The 19,219-nt window shown below is 37.4% G+C and overlaps 2 protein-coding genes and 3 pseudogenes across 14 annotated transcripts; 2 read left to right on the top strand and 3 right to left on the bottom strand.

Moving 5' to 3' along the window:
• Nucleotides 1-314: 314 nt before the first annotated feature.
• LOC125203548 (uncharacterized) lies at nucleotides 315-3,647 on the top strand. Its single transcript, XM_089059960.1, has 4 exons — nucleotides 315-462; nucleotides 560-644; nucleotides 2,562-2,960; nucleotides 3,042-3,647. The coding sequence occupies exons 3-4, from the start codon at nucleotides 2,607-2,609 to the stop codon at nucleotides 3,495-3,497; spliced, it is 810 nt and encodes a 269-aa protein (XP_088916086.1). The 5' UTR covers nucleotides 315-462; nucleotides 560-644; nucleotides 2,562-2,606; the 3' UTR covers nucleotides 3,498-3,647.
• Nucleotides 3,648-4,688: 1,041 nt separating this feature from the next.
• Nucleotides 4,689-5,275, bottom strand: LOC148923794 (uncharacterized; annotated as a pseudogene).
• A 1,940-nt stretch (nucleotides 5,276-7,215) lies between these two features.
• Nucleotides 7,216-15,224, top strand: LOC125205743 (uncharacterized). 13 transcript variants are annotated; one of them, XR_016132768.1, is made up of 12 exons: nucleotides 7,216-7,362; nucleotides 8,043-8,103; nucleotides 8,695-9,186; nucleotides 9,263-9,726; nucleotides 9,946-11,673; nucleotides 11,761-11,875; nucleotides 11,978-12,067; nucleotides 12,739-12,804; nucleotides 12,886-12,981; nucleotides 13,087-13,209; nucleotides 13,646-14,269; nucleotides 14,610-15,224. XR_016132768.1 is itself a non-coding variant. In XM_048104838.2 (12 exons), exons 2-10 carry the CDS (start codon nucleotides 8,044-8,046, stop codon nucleotides 13,204-13,206), a joined length of 3,231 nt encoding a protein of 1,076 aa, XP_047960795.1. In that variant the 5' UTR covers nucleotides 7,216-7,362; nucleotide 8,043; the 3' UTR covers nucleotides 13,207-13,209; nucleotides 13,646-13,679; nucleotides 14,087-15,224. The 13 variants fall into 13 exon arrangements, 9 of the variants coding, with proteins under 9 accessions (XP_047960795.1, XP_047960794.1, XP_088917211.1 ...); XR_016132767.1 differs by having other exon boundaries at nucleotides 13,646-14,470; XR_007173832.2 differs by having other exon boundaries at nucleotides 13,629-13,679; nucleotides 14,087-15,224.
• A 1,036-nt stretch (nucleotides 15,225-16,260) lies between these two features.
• On the bottom strand, nucleotides 16,261-17,382 carry LOC148923793 (protein FAR1-RELATED SEQUENCE 5-like; annotated as a pseudogene).
• Nucleotides 17,383-17,778: 396 nt separating this feature from the next.
• LOC148923792 (protein FAR1-RELATED SEQUENCE 5-like) lies at nucleotides 17,779-18,569 on the bottom strand (annotated as a pseudogene).
• Nucleotides 18,570-19,219: the final 650 nt, after the last annotated feature.

Below are 19,219 nucleotides of genomic sequence, written 5' to 3'. Positions count from 1 at the left end.
CTCATTGCTTTCGTACAACAATTGTTTTATCCAATTTTGTCCATAGATTATAAAATTATTTTTTTTATATCCTGTTTCATCTCATTTAAGTCTAAGGGATCGTTTGGTTTGTCTGTTTAACCCAGAATAAGATGGGTATCATCCCTTAATCGGATGTTTGGTTGGCTAGACGGGTAGCACACGGGCCGGCGGTGGCCCGGAAGGCCCGCACTATTCACATAACTATCGTCGGTTTTGAAACCCAATTTCAGCCTACGTTTATAATCAACCTTCGATTGATGTGCCGGTCAATTATCCCTAATTGTCCATTTTGTCCTTGCATTATTGACGATTTCAAATTAGCTTCTCCATATCAAATCATTTCTTCTCAACCTTGTGCCCAATTCAGATTTGGAGCAACACTGCATTTCACGCCGACGATTTTCTGCACAGTTGATTCCTCCGTTGAACGACGAGCGCACAGTAACCTCTCTCTCTTTATTCTTCCGCAACTTAATTATATCGTTTTACTTGTGATTGGGTGTGTGCAAACCCTAGCTTACCGTTGCTCTGAACACAGGAGTACATTTGCGGGGAGCCGAGTACCACCCAACACTCGAAGTTCATATACATAAAATTGGAGTGCTACTTCGTTCTATAGAACTGTAAGTCTTCGAATCTGCAGATCAAAAGCAATCAAATGTTAACGATAGTTGCGCTCTGTTTTTATTTAGCCCTCTCATCTCATTTTGAAAAAAATTCCTACCTACGCTGTTTTCAGATTTGAATAGATTTGCTATTTCTACACACTTCTTGAAAAAGCAAAATTTGAGTGTGATTATGCCACTTTCTTGAGTTAGATCGAAGGTGTATGTGTGTTCAATACTTAAAAGCTTGTTAAAAAAATACCTCTGCTGCCTATTATATAGTTGTGCAATGTGTAATTTGTTGGATGAGTGAAGTGAAATATCATGTTGTTGTGATGGTAGCTAGTTGGGTAAAATGTAGTTGTTGGCTGTATTGTGATGCAGTTTTTTTCCTAAATTCTCCCTGAGTGATGGCCCGATTGTTTCGTTTACACCCGAGCATTCTCGATATGGTAGAAGACATACTTAACCTACTGCGTATTCAAACGATTCTCATCATCTACATATACTTGAAAAGAAGAGCATGCTTATGTCGTCGTGTTATGCACCATGGGGTTAGGTATTCTCTAATAGGTTGGGCACCTCGTCAACGAATGCATATGAACAGGCTCGTATCAATTAGTGATGTTGACTGCTTTTCCAACCTACGCATGGATAGGAATGCATTTGGTCGTTTGTGCATACTGCTTAAAGAACAAGGTGGTCTACGGGATTGTCAATTTGTGTTAATAGAGAAGCAAGTAGCTATTTTTTAAAGCATTCTAGCCCACCATAAGAAAAACTGGTTTTGATTTCAAGCGCTCTGGTGAAACCATATCGCACTATGTGCATGCCGTGCTTAAAGCTGTACTCAGACTCCATACTATTCTCCTGCCTAAGCCTGAACCAGTAACCGATAGTTGTGTAGACCCGCGTTGGAAACACTTTAAGGTAAACTACAATTATATCAGTCATTAGTTCAATTCTGGTGCTTGTGCTACAACCTTTGCGTTGGTTTTTTATTGGAAAATGTGTATATTGTGTCAGGGTTGTATTGGCGCCTTGGACGGGACCTATATAAACGTGTTAGTCAGGAGCGTGGATAAGCCACGATATTAGACAAGGAAGGGCCAGATCGCGACCAATACACTGGCTACATGTGACCGCAACATGAAATTCTTATATTTTCTACCAAGATGGGGGGGTCTGTCGGGGACTCTCGAGTGCTTAGGGACGCTGTTACTAGAGAGGGGGGGCTGCGAGTAACCAAAGGTTTAATTGCTATGATCCTATATTAAAATTTAATATTGTCCACTTTCATTCTAAGTTTTTGTAAAACTGATGAGCAATCCCTCCATTGCAACATTTGTGCTTTTAGGAACTTACTTTTTGTGTGATAATGGCTACGCAAGTTCTGAAGGCTTCTTGACTCCATACAAAAACGTGAGGTATCACTTGAAGGAGTGGGTTGTTGGCAGTGAGAGACCTCAAAATGCAAGAGAATTGTTCAACCTCTGGCACACCTGAGCTCGTAACATTATTGAGCGGGCTTTTGCCGTGCTGAAGATGAGATGGGGGATATTAAGGAGTGCTAGTTTCTATCCAATTAAAATCTAAATCCGTATAATCATGGCTTGTTTCCTACTACACAATTTCATACGTGGTGAAATGCTCAACGATCCAATTAAACAACATGTTGATGCTGATACTCAAGATCTGGATGGGGAGGATGGTGTTGCCATCCCTGATTTTGTGGATCAAGTAGAGCCATCTACGGAGTGGAATCAAATGCGGGATGAGTTGGCTAATACCATGTGGAATAATGTGTGTTTGCCTGAGTATACATTAGATAATTGTTTGATTACTTTGATATAAATATGATCATAACTTGTTTACTATGTTTTTGATAACATACTTGAATTGGGTATCTAAGTGTTTTTTTATGATCTTTTGTAGGTGCACAATGTCGACGGTAACTGAAGAAAGGGACATGATACCATAATGTCAATGCGGAGGAGGAAAGATGATTTTGTTATGCGCTGGGAAAGACGCTGTACATGCTGGACGCTAGTACTACAAATTTTCGTCCAATACAAAGCATTCAAGGTGGTTTTTATGGTGCGATGGATACCACAGTCAGCACGGAATTGGGGAATAGCCTACTTATGTGCTGACTCAGCTTTATCGTCCTACGAAACAAGTGTCTTGGGAAACAGCCTACTTGTGGATCGTATCCACTTATTGGAAAAGAGGTACAAGACTTTCACCGAGCTCATTCACTTGGAGGGTACGTTCTGGAACGAGCCGAACAACACGATCATTGTCCCATCCCAAACTTGGGCAACTCGTCTCCCGGTATGTGTCATTTTTCCAATTAGTAGATTGTTGCAAATCAATATTAACGTTTTTACATGCATATGTTTGTTTTGTACGCAGGAAAACCACATTCTCGGTGCATATCATAGCCATGGTGACCCCGCATACAGTAAGCTACGTGAGTTGTTCGAGTTGGTTGCCGTCGACGATGATGTTGGTGGAACCTTGATCATACTGTCTGACTCAGTGTCAACCCAATCTGTTGTTTGTGATGCGCCTGTGCAGAATAGATGCCATGTTGAAATGGCCGAAGCCAACAGCTCTAACAAGTTCTCATGCGCTCGGCGAAAGCTGCTGTTCGATGATGGAGGACCCCTTGACCTTGAGTCAACGAACAAGAAAGCTGGATGTTTTTTAATTCCCGGGAAGGATGGGCAAGTGGAAATGGTCGAAAAGAAGGTAACAGGACGTATACTGGAGCGCGATTTCCCCCTGAAAAGCCCCACCCTCGCGTACTCGTGTGGCTCTTCCAATCCCGTGCCTAAGTATAGAATGTCACGGAAGCCCAACGTGTAGTGCGTGGTCGAAGCTATTGGTTTTTTTAACTTCATAAAAACCAAGCTTATTGTTTTTTGTCTTGATAAACGGATGGTTATGTATTTTATTCACCATTTCGTAGTTTGTTCGGAAATGGTGGAAATATATTATGCAACTGATCTTTGATTAGCAAGATCTCTTTTTATATACTAGTGTTGGAGAAAAAAATCCATGGAATTATATGAAAAAATTCTCTTCCAGTAGGATGGACACACACAGTGTGGTTTTGATTGAGAACTTATACTTGCATCCTATTTATAATAGTTTTCGACCGTATATAGACAAAACATGTATATATTTTCAATAAGAAGCTACATCTATTAAGTAAAAAACTATGAGCATTTTTTATATACATGATAAAATGTTTGATTGGTGTTGTCTTTGATTAAGTAGTTTAATGTTTTTGTAGTTTAATTGTCACTTTCTAATTTTATATATCATATTTTGTTTCAAGATAATTTTAGTAATCTCTTCGTCCCAACTAAGTTGAGTTATATTCACTTTTGGTCCGTCTCAACAAAGTTGTATCATTTACTTGTTGACAAATATGGTAACATCCAATTCTCTCACTTTATTTAATCATCTAATTTTTCTCTTTCGTATTTTGTTTTACTTTCATTTAATCCATTCGACACAATTTCTAAATTTTTGTGTCTAAAAGTTTTGCACCAACTTAGTTGGGACGGAGGGAGTAGTAGTTTTTATATTTTTTATAATCGTGCAATGTATTGTGTGCTCAAATAATTTTCATGTTACTTAGTTTTATTTTTTATTTGTCGTTTTCTACTTTCCAAATCATCTTGTTAGCATTAACTAGTACCTTTGTATGTTAACATTATTAATAACTATAATTTAATTAATATGTATAGTAAAATAAAACTAGAATTATAATAGACACGTAGAGTGCAGTAGATTATTTAGCAAACATGGAGCTATTGTTCAAGCATTACACAATTCCTACCAAATTAGAGTCTTACACACCCAAATTCAATCAGCTATGGTAAAGTAACAAAAGTATAGAGCTGATCTTAAATTACATATGGGTGTTCATACTACATAACATACTTAAAACAAGCTTCATTGTCCAAAAGAGCTTAATTAAACCATAGACAAAATACCCATTATCCAGTCAGTCCAAATGCAAGTGCATCAGCCTTGTGTCTCCGCTCTCTAGTGGAGTGCTTCTTTCTCCAAGATGCGCATGACATAGCCTGGTTTCTTAGCGTTAGGACAGTGAAGATCTCCAACCTCGAGTTCTCTTTGCCAATAATATCGCAGAGATCGTACCTCTGACTCTCAGTCAGCTCCGGTATGTTTTCCAGATGGGAGAAGATCGCTTGCCTGAATTTCCCCAAATCCATCTCATAGCCGATACGTGCAGAGAGTGTGTCGAGGCGTGCATTGGTCTCAGCATGTAGCTTATCAATTAGGCTGAGCAACCTAGAGTCATCATCAGAGCCAGTACGTTTGCGCTTTGTTTTTTTCGGAACAGGGACTGCTGTAGCCGCATTCTTCCCACTTTGTGCGCTGGTGTCATCCACAACATCGTTAGTGAAAGTGGGTTGGCCATGCTCAGAACCTAGAAAGTCCTCAAAGCTTGGGTACTAATCGCCAGTCTCCCCAATAGATGCAATCGGCTCATCGACGTCGTTGCTGGTCACCGCTTCACCAACTCCTTCCGCCATACCACCAGTAGCCCGGTCCTTGCCAAAGATGATTTTCCAGTCATCCCAGAACGGCCAAGACTTACCACGCATTGTGCGAGCATTGGGATCTTGTTGTGGTAAAAAAATGGGTAGAAATATTCAAGGTTAAAAGCAACACCGAACGCCATCAATAAAACCAGACATACAACGATCCATACCTTAACAATTTGATCCCATTGATCGTCCGAGCAATCAATTTTAAAATCGTTATGCAAGTTGAATCCAACACCACTACGATCCAGAATGTTAGTCAGTGAGTAGTAGTTATTTTTCCAAACTCCTATCTTTGATTGAATGTGTGGATTCGCCCTTATATCGGTAGTTGGGATTTCAGCCCTCAACACGTCCTCTATCTTCTGCGAGTAACCACCTCGGAATCCATTATCGACTTTCTATTCTGTAGCGACCAAATCCTTCAAAGCGGCTACTAGCAACACCTCTCGCGCTCAGACCAAGACCGGCAAGATCGGTCACACCTTCTGAAGCTTGAACGACGGTATTGATTGCCACCTAAAGTAGAAAAAGGATCATCACATACAAGTGCATTAATGCTGATCAAATATTAGGTGATTGATGTTTGGAATTATAAGTTGATCTAGCTAAAACAAACCATTAGTGCCTCGACTCCCACCGATGCTGAGTGCAGAGGTTCGGCGTTCTGCCAATGAATCGAACATTCAAAAAGTATACAAAACATCAGCGTGAAAGCATACGACACAGACGAAGTGCAACACAAAAAGATTTTTCACAACTAATTTACAAAAGACGAAAGACATATAAAACCCCATTCACATAAACAAAGATTTTCTGTAAATCTGAAGAAATTGTTTTATATTGTTGATGGCGTCGTGTACTAACATTCTCAACATTTCTACAACAACGTTAGCTTACTACCAACACCAAATTCATAACAAAAAGTGACACTATCACAGAAAATGTCCTATAAAACAAGCCGTGCAAGGAGAAGTAACACTAAAAAAAATTAAATAAATAAAACTTTCGGACACGCATATGTACCCGCACATCAAACCAGTTTACCCAAAAACTCTCGCAACTATGTAAACTTACCTGGAAATGCTCGAGGACTAGGCCGAGAAGTGCGTGGATCAGTCGCCGCCATCGTCAGGAAAGCAGAGCGCAAGAGAGAAATAAAGCGGGAACGGTAGAAAAAAAGAGGCGCAAATTCTTATACACGACTTGCAAATTCACAAATTGAAAACAAAACCCTAGGGGTAGAATGGTCAAATTCGTCTAACTATCTAAATTAAAAAGGCCAATCAAACATAGGAATGAGATGGGCTGTAAAACCCATTAAGGCAACCAAACATCCTATTATAAACTATCTGCAACTAAGCCCATCTCAAGGCCCGAGAGGTGGGCAATACCCATCTTCACAACCAAACGACCCCTAAGTCTATTGAGTTGTCGATTTTTGGTATTTGGACATCGACAACTTTTTTTAGTATTAATTTTTGGAGATAAGCTTGTTGTTTATACCGTGTATTTTATCGGATGGATGAGATTTTATTAAAAATGCGATAACAGATGTTTCACTTCTCTAGTCAAAGTATTTTTTGTGTAACCACTCAAGGAATTGAAGTGGTGTTCCTACTTGTTGTTTACATACAAGAATTGGCTCCTAACATAGTCTAGATGTATTTATTTTCTAGATAAAATAGCAACAAGATATAATCTAAGATTAAATTATGAGATTATTTAATAAAAATAGATTAACTATTAATTATTACATAATTATGAAGCTATAATTAAGTTATGAGATTCAATCTCATAAATTAAATATAATACAAATTTAATAATGTGATTTAATCGTGCAACCTAAAACCAGTTTCTCTTTCTTCATATCTGTGCATGTATAATAATTCCTCAACCAACCAGATAAATGCCTCATTGGCAGACTGGAAGCCAAGCCCAAAACATAAAATTTGAAGCCCAAGAGAAAGCCCATAACATTAAAGAAATCCTAATCAAAGCAGACCCTTCTTCACCAATCTTCTATACTGCGCCTGTTCTCAGTCGACTCGCCGGAATGTTCACACGAAGCAGTAGAAAGAGAAGCCAAGAGCAACAACATTAGGAAGACGAGTGGAGTGAAAAGAGAAGAAGCCGACCAGAATCAGGTTAAATTTTTTTCCTACTTCTTCTCATCTTAGTCCACTGTTGGTTGTTTTTTTCCTTCTTGTATTGGAGCTCATGAATACGCAACAGGACTCATGCCTTATGCTGCTTGGAACACCATGCTGTCATTTCTAAAACTAATGATCATAAATGATGGATTATGGAGTAATTAATTTATTCTGAATAAAGGAGTGCTTGATTATTTGCTTCAATTTACTTTATTGGTGATTGTTGTTCATTACTTTATCTGCGGATAGTTGCTCATTATTTGCATCCGAATTGTTGTAGTTCTTTGCGTTGCTAATTGATGCCAAGTATATTTTTAGCTGTCAGGGCTCGAGCTAAAATAATAGATTCCACATTTTTATTGCGGTCGAATAGCAGTTTCCATAAAAGTTGGTGACCAAGCTTGAGCTCGGTGAATAACCGCCTATTCAAACTGTTACAGAGCTTTACCCTTCATTTGTTGCTTCTAAAGAAACCAGTTTCCCTTTCTTTTCTGATTGAATGCCCCTTTATCTAGTATATCAATTGCTTACTTCCTTGAAAGTTGTTTTTGAATTTATATTTGCTAAATGTTTGATATAGCAGATGCTATGACATGGGATGCTGCATTCACAGTTCCTTCGTGGCAATCAGCCTTATGTCTAGCCTTAATTGAATAGGTCTTTCTATTTCACAGGATGGATGCATCAGTAGTGAAGGTTATGGGCATGACATGGTATCGTGGTCAATTTTCTCAGGTCAGTGTCAAATTCATACCAATGAAATGTTTTGTTGGGAAAATATTCGTGATAGTGGTGTATTTGTTTGTTAATACTGTTTTATAGCAAAGTCTTTCTCCTAACGTCCATAAGAAGTTATCTGAATCATTATCATTATCATTATAAATATAAAAGGAAACATTACCTATTAATATGTGGATCTCTTTCTGTTATTTTTCTTGAATTTGGTTGAGGAATATGATTAGATTTTCCCGTCCTCATTTTGTTAGAATTTAGTGTCTGCTGGAAGTTTCTCTCTCTCATATTATCCAACTAGAAAAAAAATTAGAGACTAGTTTAACTTTTACTATCAATGTCATTGGAGAAGATGCATAACTCAATTTTAGATTCTAATTTGAAATTGTTTATACTAGTATAGTAACAATTCTTACTTGGTTGCAGAGCAGCTGCACTCTCAAATTCTCAATGTGTGTATGAATTTGTGGGTGTTGGGGATTATTTATATTTAGTTTTATTTTGATGGGGATGGGGGGAATTTGCAATAGTATGGCACATGCATGCTTGCTAGTGTATTTTCTCTCTAATGTGGCAGCTTTCTTATCTATTTAGTTGCAGAACCGGGCATTTAGAAGTTACCAGCCTCGAATCTGTTTAAAGTGTCCATCTGTACAGGCTGAAAGATCGAAACGATCTCCTGTGAGAGCTGGGATATCACGTGCTCTAAAATTTAAAACAGGAACGAAAATTTGCCCACTACGAAGTTGCGCTAGTGTCTCATCCCCTTTCTCTGCATCTAGAGCCATGACATCCATTGGATGTGAGCTTTTGAACTCTGGGATGCCCATGAATGTTTCCTTTTATGGGTCAGTAGGTGGACCATGGGCGACTAGTTATGCTAGTAATAGCATCAGCAGGTCATATTCCCAAACAGCAAAGGCGGGTACACGAAATCGTATTATTTCAACGGAAGGAGGGAGCAGTGGGAAGAATACTACTGATGCTGCAGAGGTGCCAGATAGCTCCAAAAAGATATCTGGGGCCAAGGAGGTTAGAAAAGGCAAAAGCAAAAGTAAGAACAAACAGCCTAAAGTACCCCCAGAGGTCAGATGCAACCTTTTCATTTGATTCTAATTGGGTTTTAGTTGTTCACCCAGCATTACATTGACTAACAGTACAGGTGCAGTCTAATTTGACAGTAGCAGAAGTGGTTGAAAGCGTTGATACACCTAAGACAGTTCAAAAGAAAGTGAAGAGGAGCCCTGCTAGAAAGAAAAAATCTACTGTGGAATCTAGTTCTCTTCCCAAATCCAATGTAGATTTTACAGGAAAATCAAATCTCAAGGTTTCGCCTACCCCAACTTCTTGCCTAGTCTCTAAAGCAAAGCCTCTAGGCGGAAAGGCTTGGCCTCAATTATATCCACCTATTAGTAAATCTGTTGTAGTGGTTGAGTCAGTGACGAAGGCAAAAGTCATTCAAGGGTACCTTGGTGAAATGTATGAAGTCCTTCCGAGTTATGGCCATGTAAGGGATTTGGCTGCAAGATCAGGATCGGTACGACCTGATGATGACTTCAGTATGGTGTGGGAAGTCCCATCTCCCGCCTGGTCTCATCTTAAGAGTATCAAGGTTGCATTGAGTGGGTATGTGGCATTCTGTTCATTTTTATTATTATTTTCTTGAACTAGAAATTCAAAAGGGAAGAAAAAACCTTTTTCTTTTTGTGCTAATTCCTTTTCTCATTTCACTTTACAGTTTTCACTCCCCCTAACCCCGCATGAGAAAAGAGAATCCCCTTTCCCTTTTTCATTTTAGTTTGTAAATTTTCCTGTCTACTCTCTTATCTATTGTCCATTTTCCAGGGCGCAAAATCTTATTCTTGCCTCAGACCCTGATCGTGAAGGAGAGGCTATTGCCTGGCACCTAATTGAGATGTTGCAGCAACAGGATGCACTTCGTGAAGATGTCAGCATTGCTAGAGTTGTTTTCAATGAAATTACTGAATCATCTATTAAAAGTTCTCTTCAAGCTCCACGGGACATAGATGCTGATTTGGTGCATGCTTATCTTGCTCGGCGTGCTCTTGATTACTTGATTGGCTTCAATGTTTCTCCTCTGCTTTGGAGGAAACTACCAGGTTGCCAGTCTGCTGGACGTGTCCAATCTGCTGCTTTAGCTCTCATATGTGATAGAGAAAAGGAGATAGATGACTTTAAATCTACAGAGTACTGGACTATCAATGCTTACTTCCAGAATAACAATCTGAACTCAACCAACAATGCCACTGTCACTTCACATCTAACACATTTTGATTCCAAAAAGCTGAATCAGTTGTCAATCAGCTCTGACGTGGAGGCAAAAAGTATTGAAGAGAAGATTAATATATCCAAGTTTGAAGTGATTGGTTCTAAAACCAGCAAAACCCGTAGAAACCCACCCATGCCGTATATAACATCAACAATCCAGCAAGACGCAGCAAACAAATTAAACTTTGCAGCTTCATATACCATGAAAGTAGCACAAAAGCTTTACGAGGGAGTTGAATTATCAGATGGAAAGGCCACTGGACTGATAACTTACATGAGAACTGATGGCTTACACTTATCTGATGAAGCTGCGAAGAGCATTCAAAACTTTGTTGTTGAAAAATATGGGCCGAATTTTGCAACAAAGTCTACTCGCAAGTATTTTAAGAAGGTTAAAAATGCTCAGGAGGCCCATGAAGCCATTAGACCCACTGATATCCGTAGAGTACCGTCAAGCCTTGCTGGGGTTCTTGATGCAGATTCCCTGAAGTTATATACTCTTATATGGTGTCGGACGATGGCATGCCAAATGGAACCGGCCATCATTGAGCAGTTGCAATGTGATATCGGAAATGCCGATCAATCCATTGTGTTTCGTTCTACATGCTCAAGGGTTGAATTTTTGGGATATCAGGCCGCTTATGCGGATGCTGAAACCATCAGAGTTAGACATAGTGACGATGATGGTGGTCATCGTAATGATGTATTTGAGATATTGAGTAAATTGAAATATGGTCAGCCATTATACTTGACTAGTGTAGAGCTTGATGAACACCATACAGAGCCTCCACCCCGTTATTCTGAGGGCTCACTAGTAAAAAAGCTAGAGGAACTCGGTATCGGAAGACCTTCTACATATGCAACCACTATTAAGGTGCTAAAAGATAGAAAATATGTAACAATGAAAAGTAGGGCATTGATTCCTGAATTTCGTGGTCGCATGGTCTCAGCATTTCTTTCACATTATTTTTCGGAGGTGACAGATTACAGTTTTACTGCTGATATGGAGGCTGAACTTGATAATGTATCTGGTGGAATAACTGAATGGAAGGGCCTTCTGAAAGATTATTGGACTAGATTTAGCAAGTACTGTGAGAGTGCTAGTGGTGTCCACATCCATCAGGTTGAGAAAATGTTGGAAAAAACATTTGGTGACTTCTTATTTTCTTCTCTTCGTGATGGAAATAGGACTTGCCCAAGCTGTCTGGCTGGGACATTAGTCTTCAAAGTTAGCAGGTTTGGTGCAGGATACTTTATTGGTTGTGATCAACACCCAAAATGCAAGTGAGTATGAGAATCACTGTGCTGTATAGGTTTGTCCCTGTTGCCTTGATAAAGTCTAACTTGTGTTGTTGTGAAAATCCAATGCAGGTATATTGCTCAAACACTCTATGGTGAAGATAATGACGATGACATCCAGGACCAACAAAAGAGAAGTGTCGAGGAGCCAAAGTTGCTGGGCTTACATCCAGCATCTCAGGATAAGGTTCATCTGATGATTATATGTGCTGATTGTTAACTGTTAATTGACGTTGTCTTTCACTAATTCTGGGTTTTCTGCGTTTTTGTTGTGTTGTTTGCTATGTAGATTCTGTTGAAGTGTGGTCCATATGGACACTATGTGCAGCTTGGTGAAGACAGGAAAGGGCATCCACCCAAGCGAGCATCATTGTCTCACGTACGTATATATTTTAGTTGCTGAATATTGATCACCACTTTTGTTCTCGTATTCTATGTCTCAGACTATCTCTATAATTTTTTTATTCCTTAACACAGCTAGCAATAGAGGGCTCACACATATTCCAAAAAATTTAAAGTAAAATGAGGTCACTTTATCATAATTTATGAAATAGTTTCAATCACATCAGTCCACTTAATGAAAACTGCCCACTATAGTGGTTGGGAATTGGGGGCAAAACGCACTTGCATCCCTGATCCCTCCACAGAGTCTGCTTCACAGAATTTCTATTGTGATATTTAAATTATCATTATAGGGTTTTTATTTTTAATAAGTTAATAACAACTACAATAATGATAGTATAAAACAAATACAGCATCATGCTTTAGTATATATGCCAGCCATACTTGAATGTAATTTAGGCACTCACAAGTCACAAGGAAATGTCCATTTTTGTCAATTTTAATGCTCATCATGGAAATGCTAAAAGCCATGCAATCCTTCACATTCCCTGACTTGCATCTATTCTGATACACTTTATGAATTGATTAACTTTGTGTGCTCATTATCCATACACTGACGTATCCCCAATTTCCCTTAGCAATTATGCTGCTGGCAATATTGTCATTCTCAATTCACTCATCTGATGTATATGTTCTGTCCCTTTTTAGATTAAGGATGTGGCCTCCGTCACGTTGGATATTGCCATAGACTTGTTGCAGTATCCAGTAACCTTGGTACTTTCTCAGACCTTCATTTCTTCTCTCTATCATTACTTCAAATTACTCTGACTGATCCAAAATGAGCGTTTGTTTCAGGGAAACCACCCAGATGATAGCCAACCCGTGATTCTGAAGCTTGCAAAGGGTGGATTTTCCATCAGACACAGACGCACAATTGCTCCCGTTCCCAAGGTAAAGTCTGCTTTGTCTTGGTACTCAAATTATTTGTCATTCTGTTATATCTGTTTCTCATGCGAATATAATATGGCTCTACTCACACATGATTTTGTATTGCAGAATCTAAAACCCAGTGAGATAACCTTAGAGAAAGGTTTGGAACTACTAAACGGTAAAGATGTAAAGAGGTGTGGACGACCGAAGCAAAAAAAGAGTGCTGAACCGGCAGAGGCTATGTAATTTGTAAGCATAGCAGGCTTATCCACATTTGAAAACGATTTATAGATAGATATACATTCTTTTCAGGAACTTTTGAATGTAATGATGCTTGGCAATAATTTTTGCTAGTGTAATTTATGTTTTTCCTAAACAACTTTTATTACTAGGAAGTTGTACAACCAAGATTTAATTTTATAGAGGAACTACAAAAAGTTTGGTTGAGTCCCTAGGATGATTGACTAATATATAAACTGAAGAAGTGGGTTTCAGCAGAAAGTACTTGGAAGAAACCTGTGTTTGGGTTGAGACTCAAAGACCACTACTTTGAGCATTACGTCCTCAATCAGAATTTGGAACTGGATTCCTACTGATTATTTCTCTCTTCTCGTAGTATCTCTGTCCTATTCTCACGAATTTTGTAACTTACTCTATAACAATATTAGACAATTTGAATTTGCAGGTCAGGTAATATCTTGCAAGGCTTATACTGGCAGGTGTGTATTTCTTTCCCCCCTCTAATTTTAAACTCGAATTACTAAATCTTTTCATTTATATGTATATTATTATTATATTTGTTATTGGAAAGTAGACACTTTTTTTTTTCTCAAGTGAACATTTGGTAGGTGCCAGGAGGAAGTTTGGTCATGATGTCCTTATTCATCTTTTACTTATTGAATATGTTTCTTTTCATTAGTGTGGTGGGAAAATCCGCTTCATGAGATCTGATTGTATGTATTTCACTCAGCCAAAATCTTAGTCAGAAAATTCCCAGCCATGCTTATCTCTCCTGATATGTGTATATGCACTCTAGCAGCACTCCCATTCTTGACTATTGTTCTTGTGAACAATTTGAAAGTTGATTGTGTTCTTAAATCCACTTATCATTTCTTAAATAGTGTAGCTTTTGAAGCTGATATGCCATGATCCTGTCACTGCTGGTTACCATTGAAGTATATGGGCTATGATTGGACGAACTGCAAATCCATTGATCGTGCATTTTTCCCCATGTGTGGACACTACAATACCTGCAGCAATCGTGGTTGAGGTGAAAAAACTTCTTAAGGAAATGGGGAGAAAAGAAAAGGTCAATGGCGATGAATGCCATTAATCCTGATAATTGTATCTTTTGTTTGGAAAACAAAATATGCCAAGAATATTAGATCAATCTGCTTAATGGCTCACCTTGAGAATGTCACTGTCATGCTCTAACCACCTTTCAGGTCGCTATGAAGGACTTTCTTCTTCTGAAGTTGGTATTTATCACTTTAATATCTGATGAATAAAGGTCTCCGCTCTTATACTGTATTTCTTTGTAATGTATCATCACTTCTAATCATCTCCATCATATGGTATTTAGCCTAGTGTTTTTGTTGCATGATGTTATAAGCATGCTTGCTTTCTTATTTTACATATTATGTTTTCAGGTATTGATTTTTATAACAGCTTCTGCTCAATGCTCAGAAGTAATGTTGTGTTGGAGAGAGTTACTAATTGCCTTCCATTGCTTTCATCTTTGATGTGTTGAAAGCCTTTGGCAAAGTGCAGAAGGTTTGCTGCTGTAATGTCTGCACAGAACTGCGGTTGAGGCGAGTGGCTCGAATCTGAGCCGAATGAAGAAGAATGGCCTCTACTACAGGACTAAAAACACATCCCTGAGATGAGATCTGCGTTGTTATAAATGCAATTTGGTAGCTATACTAGTGTGGTTTAGATGCTAATTTTACTATATTGAGATTAATTTATTAGATTGCGAACTAATTAACCTACGGTTCAAGTGTTTATGCATTTCACAACTGAAGGTTAGTTAATAGTACAACCCTTCAACCGGCAAATTTTTTAAGAAAATACCCAGAAACTCACATCTGACATGGATATGGAAAGAATAACGTCCACAGAATATTCCAGAAATATATATTTTTTGTTTTATTACTATTTTATTTTTTCAAGCAGAATATTCCATCAATGTCTGCGCTGTTACTATTCTTCCTGCTTAAATAGCATCCACAATAAGGGTCAAATGATCAACTTCATTTCAATAACGACTCTATTTTTCAATGTCGTGATAGCATTCTTTTTACTTCAGTCACAACACTTGCAATAGCAATAATTCTATTTTCAGCTACAATTCATAATATTGAAAATAATGTTAATTTAAACTCCTAATTAAACTGTAAGTGTTACTTTTTGTTGGAATCGGCCATGAATTCATATCTCGTGGATGGAAATTTGTCGGGACATATACAAAATATAAATATAGTATCAAACATTTTGAGGAAAATATATTGTGGCCGCGGCTTAGGCCATGAATTCATCTCTTGTATGCTGGACCTGTCAAAGGGAGAATGAATTTTCAAATTTGAGTAGGAACTAGAATGAAAGTCTATCTATTATGACCGACATCGTTTGTATTTACAACTCAAAATGGTAATCTTATATACTACTGTATAGAGAAAAGATATGCTGCATAATGAATATGGGCGATTGTGAGCGACTAAATTACACGTAGGCCACTTTCCTTACTTTTAGAAATTTACTAACAAAATATAATTCCCTTTCATCTATTTCCATGTCAGCAAAATTATTTATTTTCTTTAATAGCTTTCCTTTATGGATTTGTCCCTTTTCATTATTTATCTTTCTACCAGCGCATGAATACTATTCCTAAATAACTTTCTTCTTCACCTAAACTATAGACTATTTCATGGTTAGTTTTTGTTCAAATAAAATAGCTTCGTTTTTTTTTTGTTTTACTCTTTAGTTTTGATGATCTTAAAAAATAGTGCTACATTTTTAATTTAATGATTTAAATGAGATTTAATTTCTCAATGTAAAACTACGTTTCCAATTACTTTTAACTAATATTGCAAAAGTTTTGGAAGAAAAATCATTAAGGACTCAGATTTTGAATACAATAGGCTTTGAAAGGATGAAATTAATTAGATGCACGAAGTACTATGAAGAAATAAGATGTATTCTTATAAAATCTGTTTCAATACAATAAAACCATCAAAAGATTAAAATATTGTCTTAGCAACACTAAGCGAACAGAATTAAAAAAATCACTAGCTATGGACATCAAGCTTTTTCATTTGCATATTCGTTGATGTCGTGATGGTCATCTGCAACTGATCTGAAATATAAAGATGAGAGCAAAAACAGTAAATTAAATTTATTGGTCATTAAAACAACTAAACAATGTAAATAATGGATCCTAACAATAATTCACATACCTGTCTTGCAACTTTGGGCAATTACGTTTATCATGTGATGCACCACGTAGTCCACAACCATGACAAGCCCTAGTCTTTAAAATTGACTTCTCTTTTGATGATAACATTCACTTACCACATCCTTTTGATCTTATCTTATAAGGATCACCAATGTTTTTGGTTTTATCTAAGCTCTTCCTTGTTTGACTTCCGTGCATAGTTGTTGGACTAATACCCATCTCCTTGATTTTACCATGTATGTAATCAAGTTGTTCATCCAAAAACTTTGTCCCCTCGTCAGTCAAAGATGCATAATCAATTAGTGTTGAGGCCTTATAAGATAACTTGGCTCGTCGTGAGATCAAAAATCTTGTTGGATCATCATTGCAGTTTTCATCATCTAATATATAAGCAACACCACTCTTTGCTTCTCGTGTCCATCGCTTAAGGATATACTTGTCAGGTAGTTCAAATATTTGGTTGACACGGAAGAAAGCTAGCATATGTCTGCACGGAATACCATCAAACTCAAATTTCCCACAATTACATGAGATATGGTCACTATTTTTATCATGCATCAGTAGCCTTGGTTTTGAGGACGAACTACTTTGGAAACTCATCACATTGTAAATCACAATATCATCTCTGATAGAGGTCTGTTGCACAAAGTAACCATGACTTCGACTCATTTCATCTTGAAATTCCGTCCATTTTTTTTTCGATTACACTTTAACCATTTGAGCTTCCATCGGCCAATTTGTTTTGATTTTTGGTTGCTCATTCATGTCAACATGGTCTGCAACTAACTCATTGTGTCTTTAGCGTCTTAGTGCCCGATTGAATCGTGTGATAAAATCCATCAATGAGTTCTTGTGAGAGACATACTTTTTAAAAAATGAATGCGAACTCTCTGATCTCTGACTACTTGACATCCATGCAAAAAAAACATGACTAAAATATGTCGGAACCCACTTATGCCGCAGTCCATACATCAACAATATCCAACTATTTTGTTCCAAGTTAGCACATCTAATAACCTCTTTCCATCCATTCTCAAATTCCTCAGGAGATGTTGAATTTTTAATAACATTCCTTATGCTCTGATAATGATCTCGGAAAGTCACTGGAGAAATCTTCTCTGGAAATTTGTTCAATATGTGCCATAAACAATAACGATGCACTATTTCTGGCAGAACTTGTGCAAGTGCTTTCGTCATAGCAGGATCTTGATCAGTAATGATTGCTTTTGGTGCATCACTTGGCATAGCTTCCATAAACTTATTAAGCAACCAAATATATGATTCTGTCTTCTCATCACTTAGAAATCCACATCCAAAAACTATCGTTTGATGATGATGATTAACCCCTACGAAAGGTGTAAAAATCATTCCGTACTTATTAGTGTTATAAGTGGAATCAAACACAACAACATCACCAAATGCTCCATAAGCCCTCCTTGATTTAGGATCTGCCCAAAAACATCTTTTGAATATATTCTCTGAATCTGTCTCATAGTCAAAGAAAAATGATGAATTTTTCTCCTTCTCAGAAGTAAAGAATTCTATAAGAGTTTCAGCATCAATCCCCTTTTGTTCATCCCTTAACTCTCTCTCTAAATTCGTGATATCTCTTTCTGTGCAACCTACACTTTCGGGCCCCCCAGACTCCATCTCCAATAGTTGCATTTGTTGACAGGTTGGTATATTAGCTTCTGAAAATTGTTGAGTCAACACTCTCTTCACAGCAGAAACACTACGATGTGATCGGAGTAAATGCACCTTTGACGGAGTAGAGAGTCCATGATTATGACCTTCCATAAAGACGCTAACACTCCAGATCAGATTCAGTTTGTTGCTTGACAATGGAGATCTTTGCCTTACAATTAGTTCTAACTTCACCACGAGCTCTTATCTGAATCGGACCACCAGGTGGTGCTCGATTTTTTGAACGAGCTTCATCAGTTTGACCAGCTTTAAAGCATACAAATTGTTTCCAAACAACTTCATTTGTCATCTTATTCTTTCTATTATAGTTATATCTAGCACTAAAACCAGCTTCACGTGCATACTGATTGTAGAATTCAAACGCATTATCTATTGATCCAAATTTCATTCCAATTTCCGGCTTTCGGTCATTTGCAACTTCAGGAATATATAATTGATCGTTCATATTTTCACTCAAAACACTAAGAAAATACATTCAAAATATTAATATAAGCAAACAGAATAATAGAAATAATTAAAAAATACAAATTGATAATTTTATGATAAGCCGGAGGTTCTTAATTGGAGGTTCCTAATTGGTATTATTACAAGTATAGATTCAGTCAAGAGACAATTAAAACACGAAATTATTTAAAAAATTAATCAAGCATATAATATAAACAAGTAAAACTAAAAAACATGTAAATTACTACCTCCGTCCCCCAAAATTTGCTACACTTTGACCCGACACGGATTTTAAGAAATGTAATGCAAAGTGAGTTGAAAAAGTTGGTGGGATGTGGGTCCTACTTTTAAAATATTAGTTTTATAATAATATGTGTGTAGGAATGAGTTAGTGGAATATGGAGTCCACTACCAAAAATGGTAAAAATGAAGTGTATCAAATTTTCAGGGACGGACCGAAATAGTAAAGTATATCAAATTTTCAGGGACAGAAGTAGTATGTAAGAAATTCTAAGCATATATGAAGATCAAGGCTTAAAACTAACCTTATGCTAGCACTCCTCGAGAGAGACAGCACTTTGAAAGTTGTGGAGAAATAAAAACTTAGGAGAAAACAAACAAAGATACGATAACTAAAAAGAGAAAAAAGGAAAGTTA

Source organism: Salvia hispanica, chromosome 6 (assembly GCF_029641045.1).
Source record: "Salvia hispanica isolate PSC_SH4W2 chromosome 6, Shi_PSC_v1, whole genome shotgun sequence".
Classification (NCBI taxonomy): domain Eukaryota; kingdom Viridiplantae; phylum Streptophyta; class Magnoliopsida; order Lamiales; family Lamiaceae; genus Salvia; species Salvia hispanica.
This window is presented reverse-complemented; position numbering and strand designations above follow the sequence as displayed.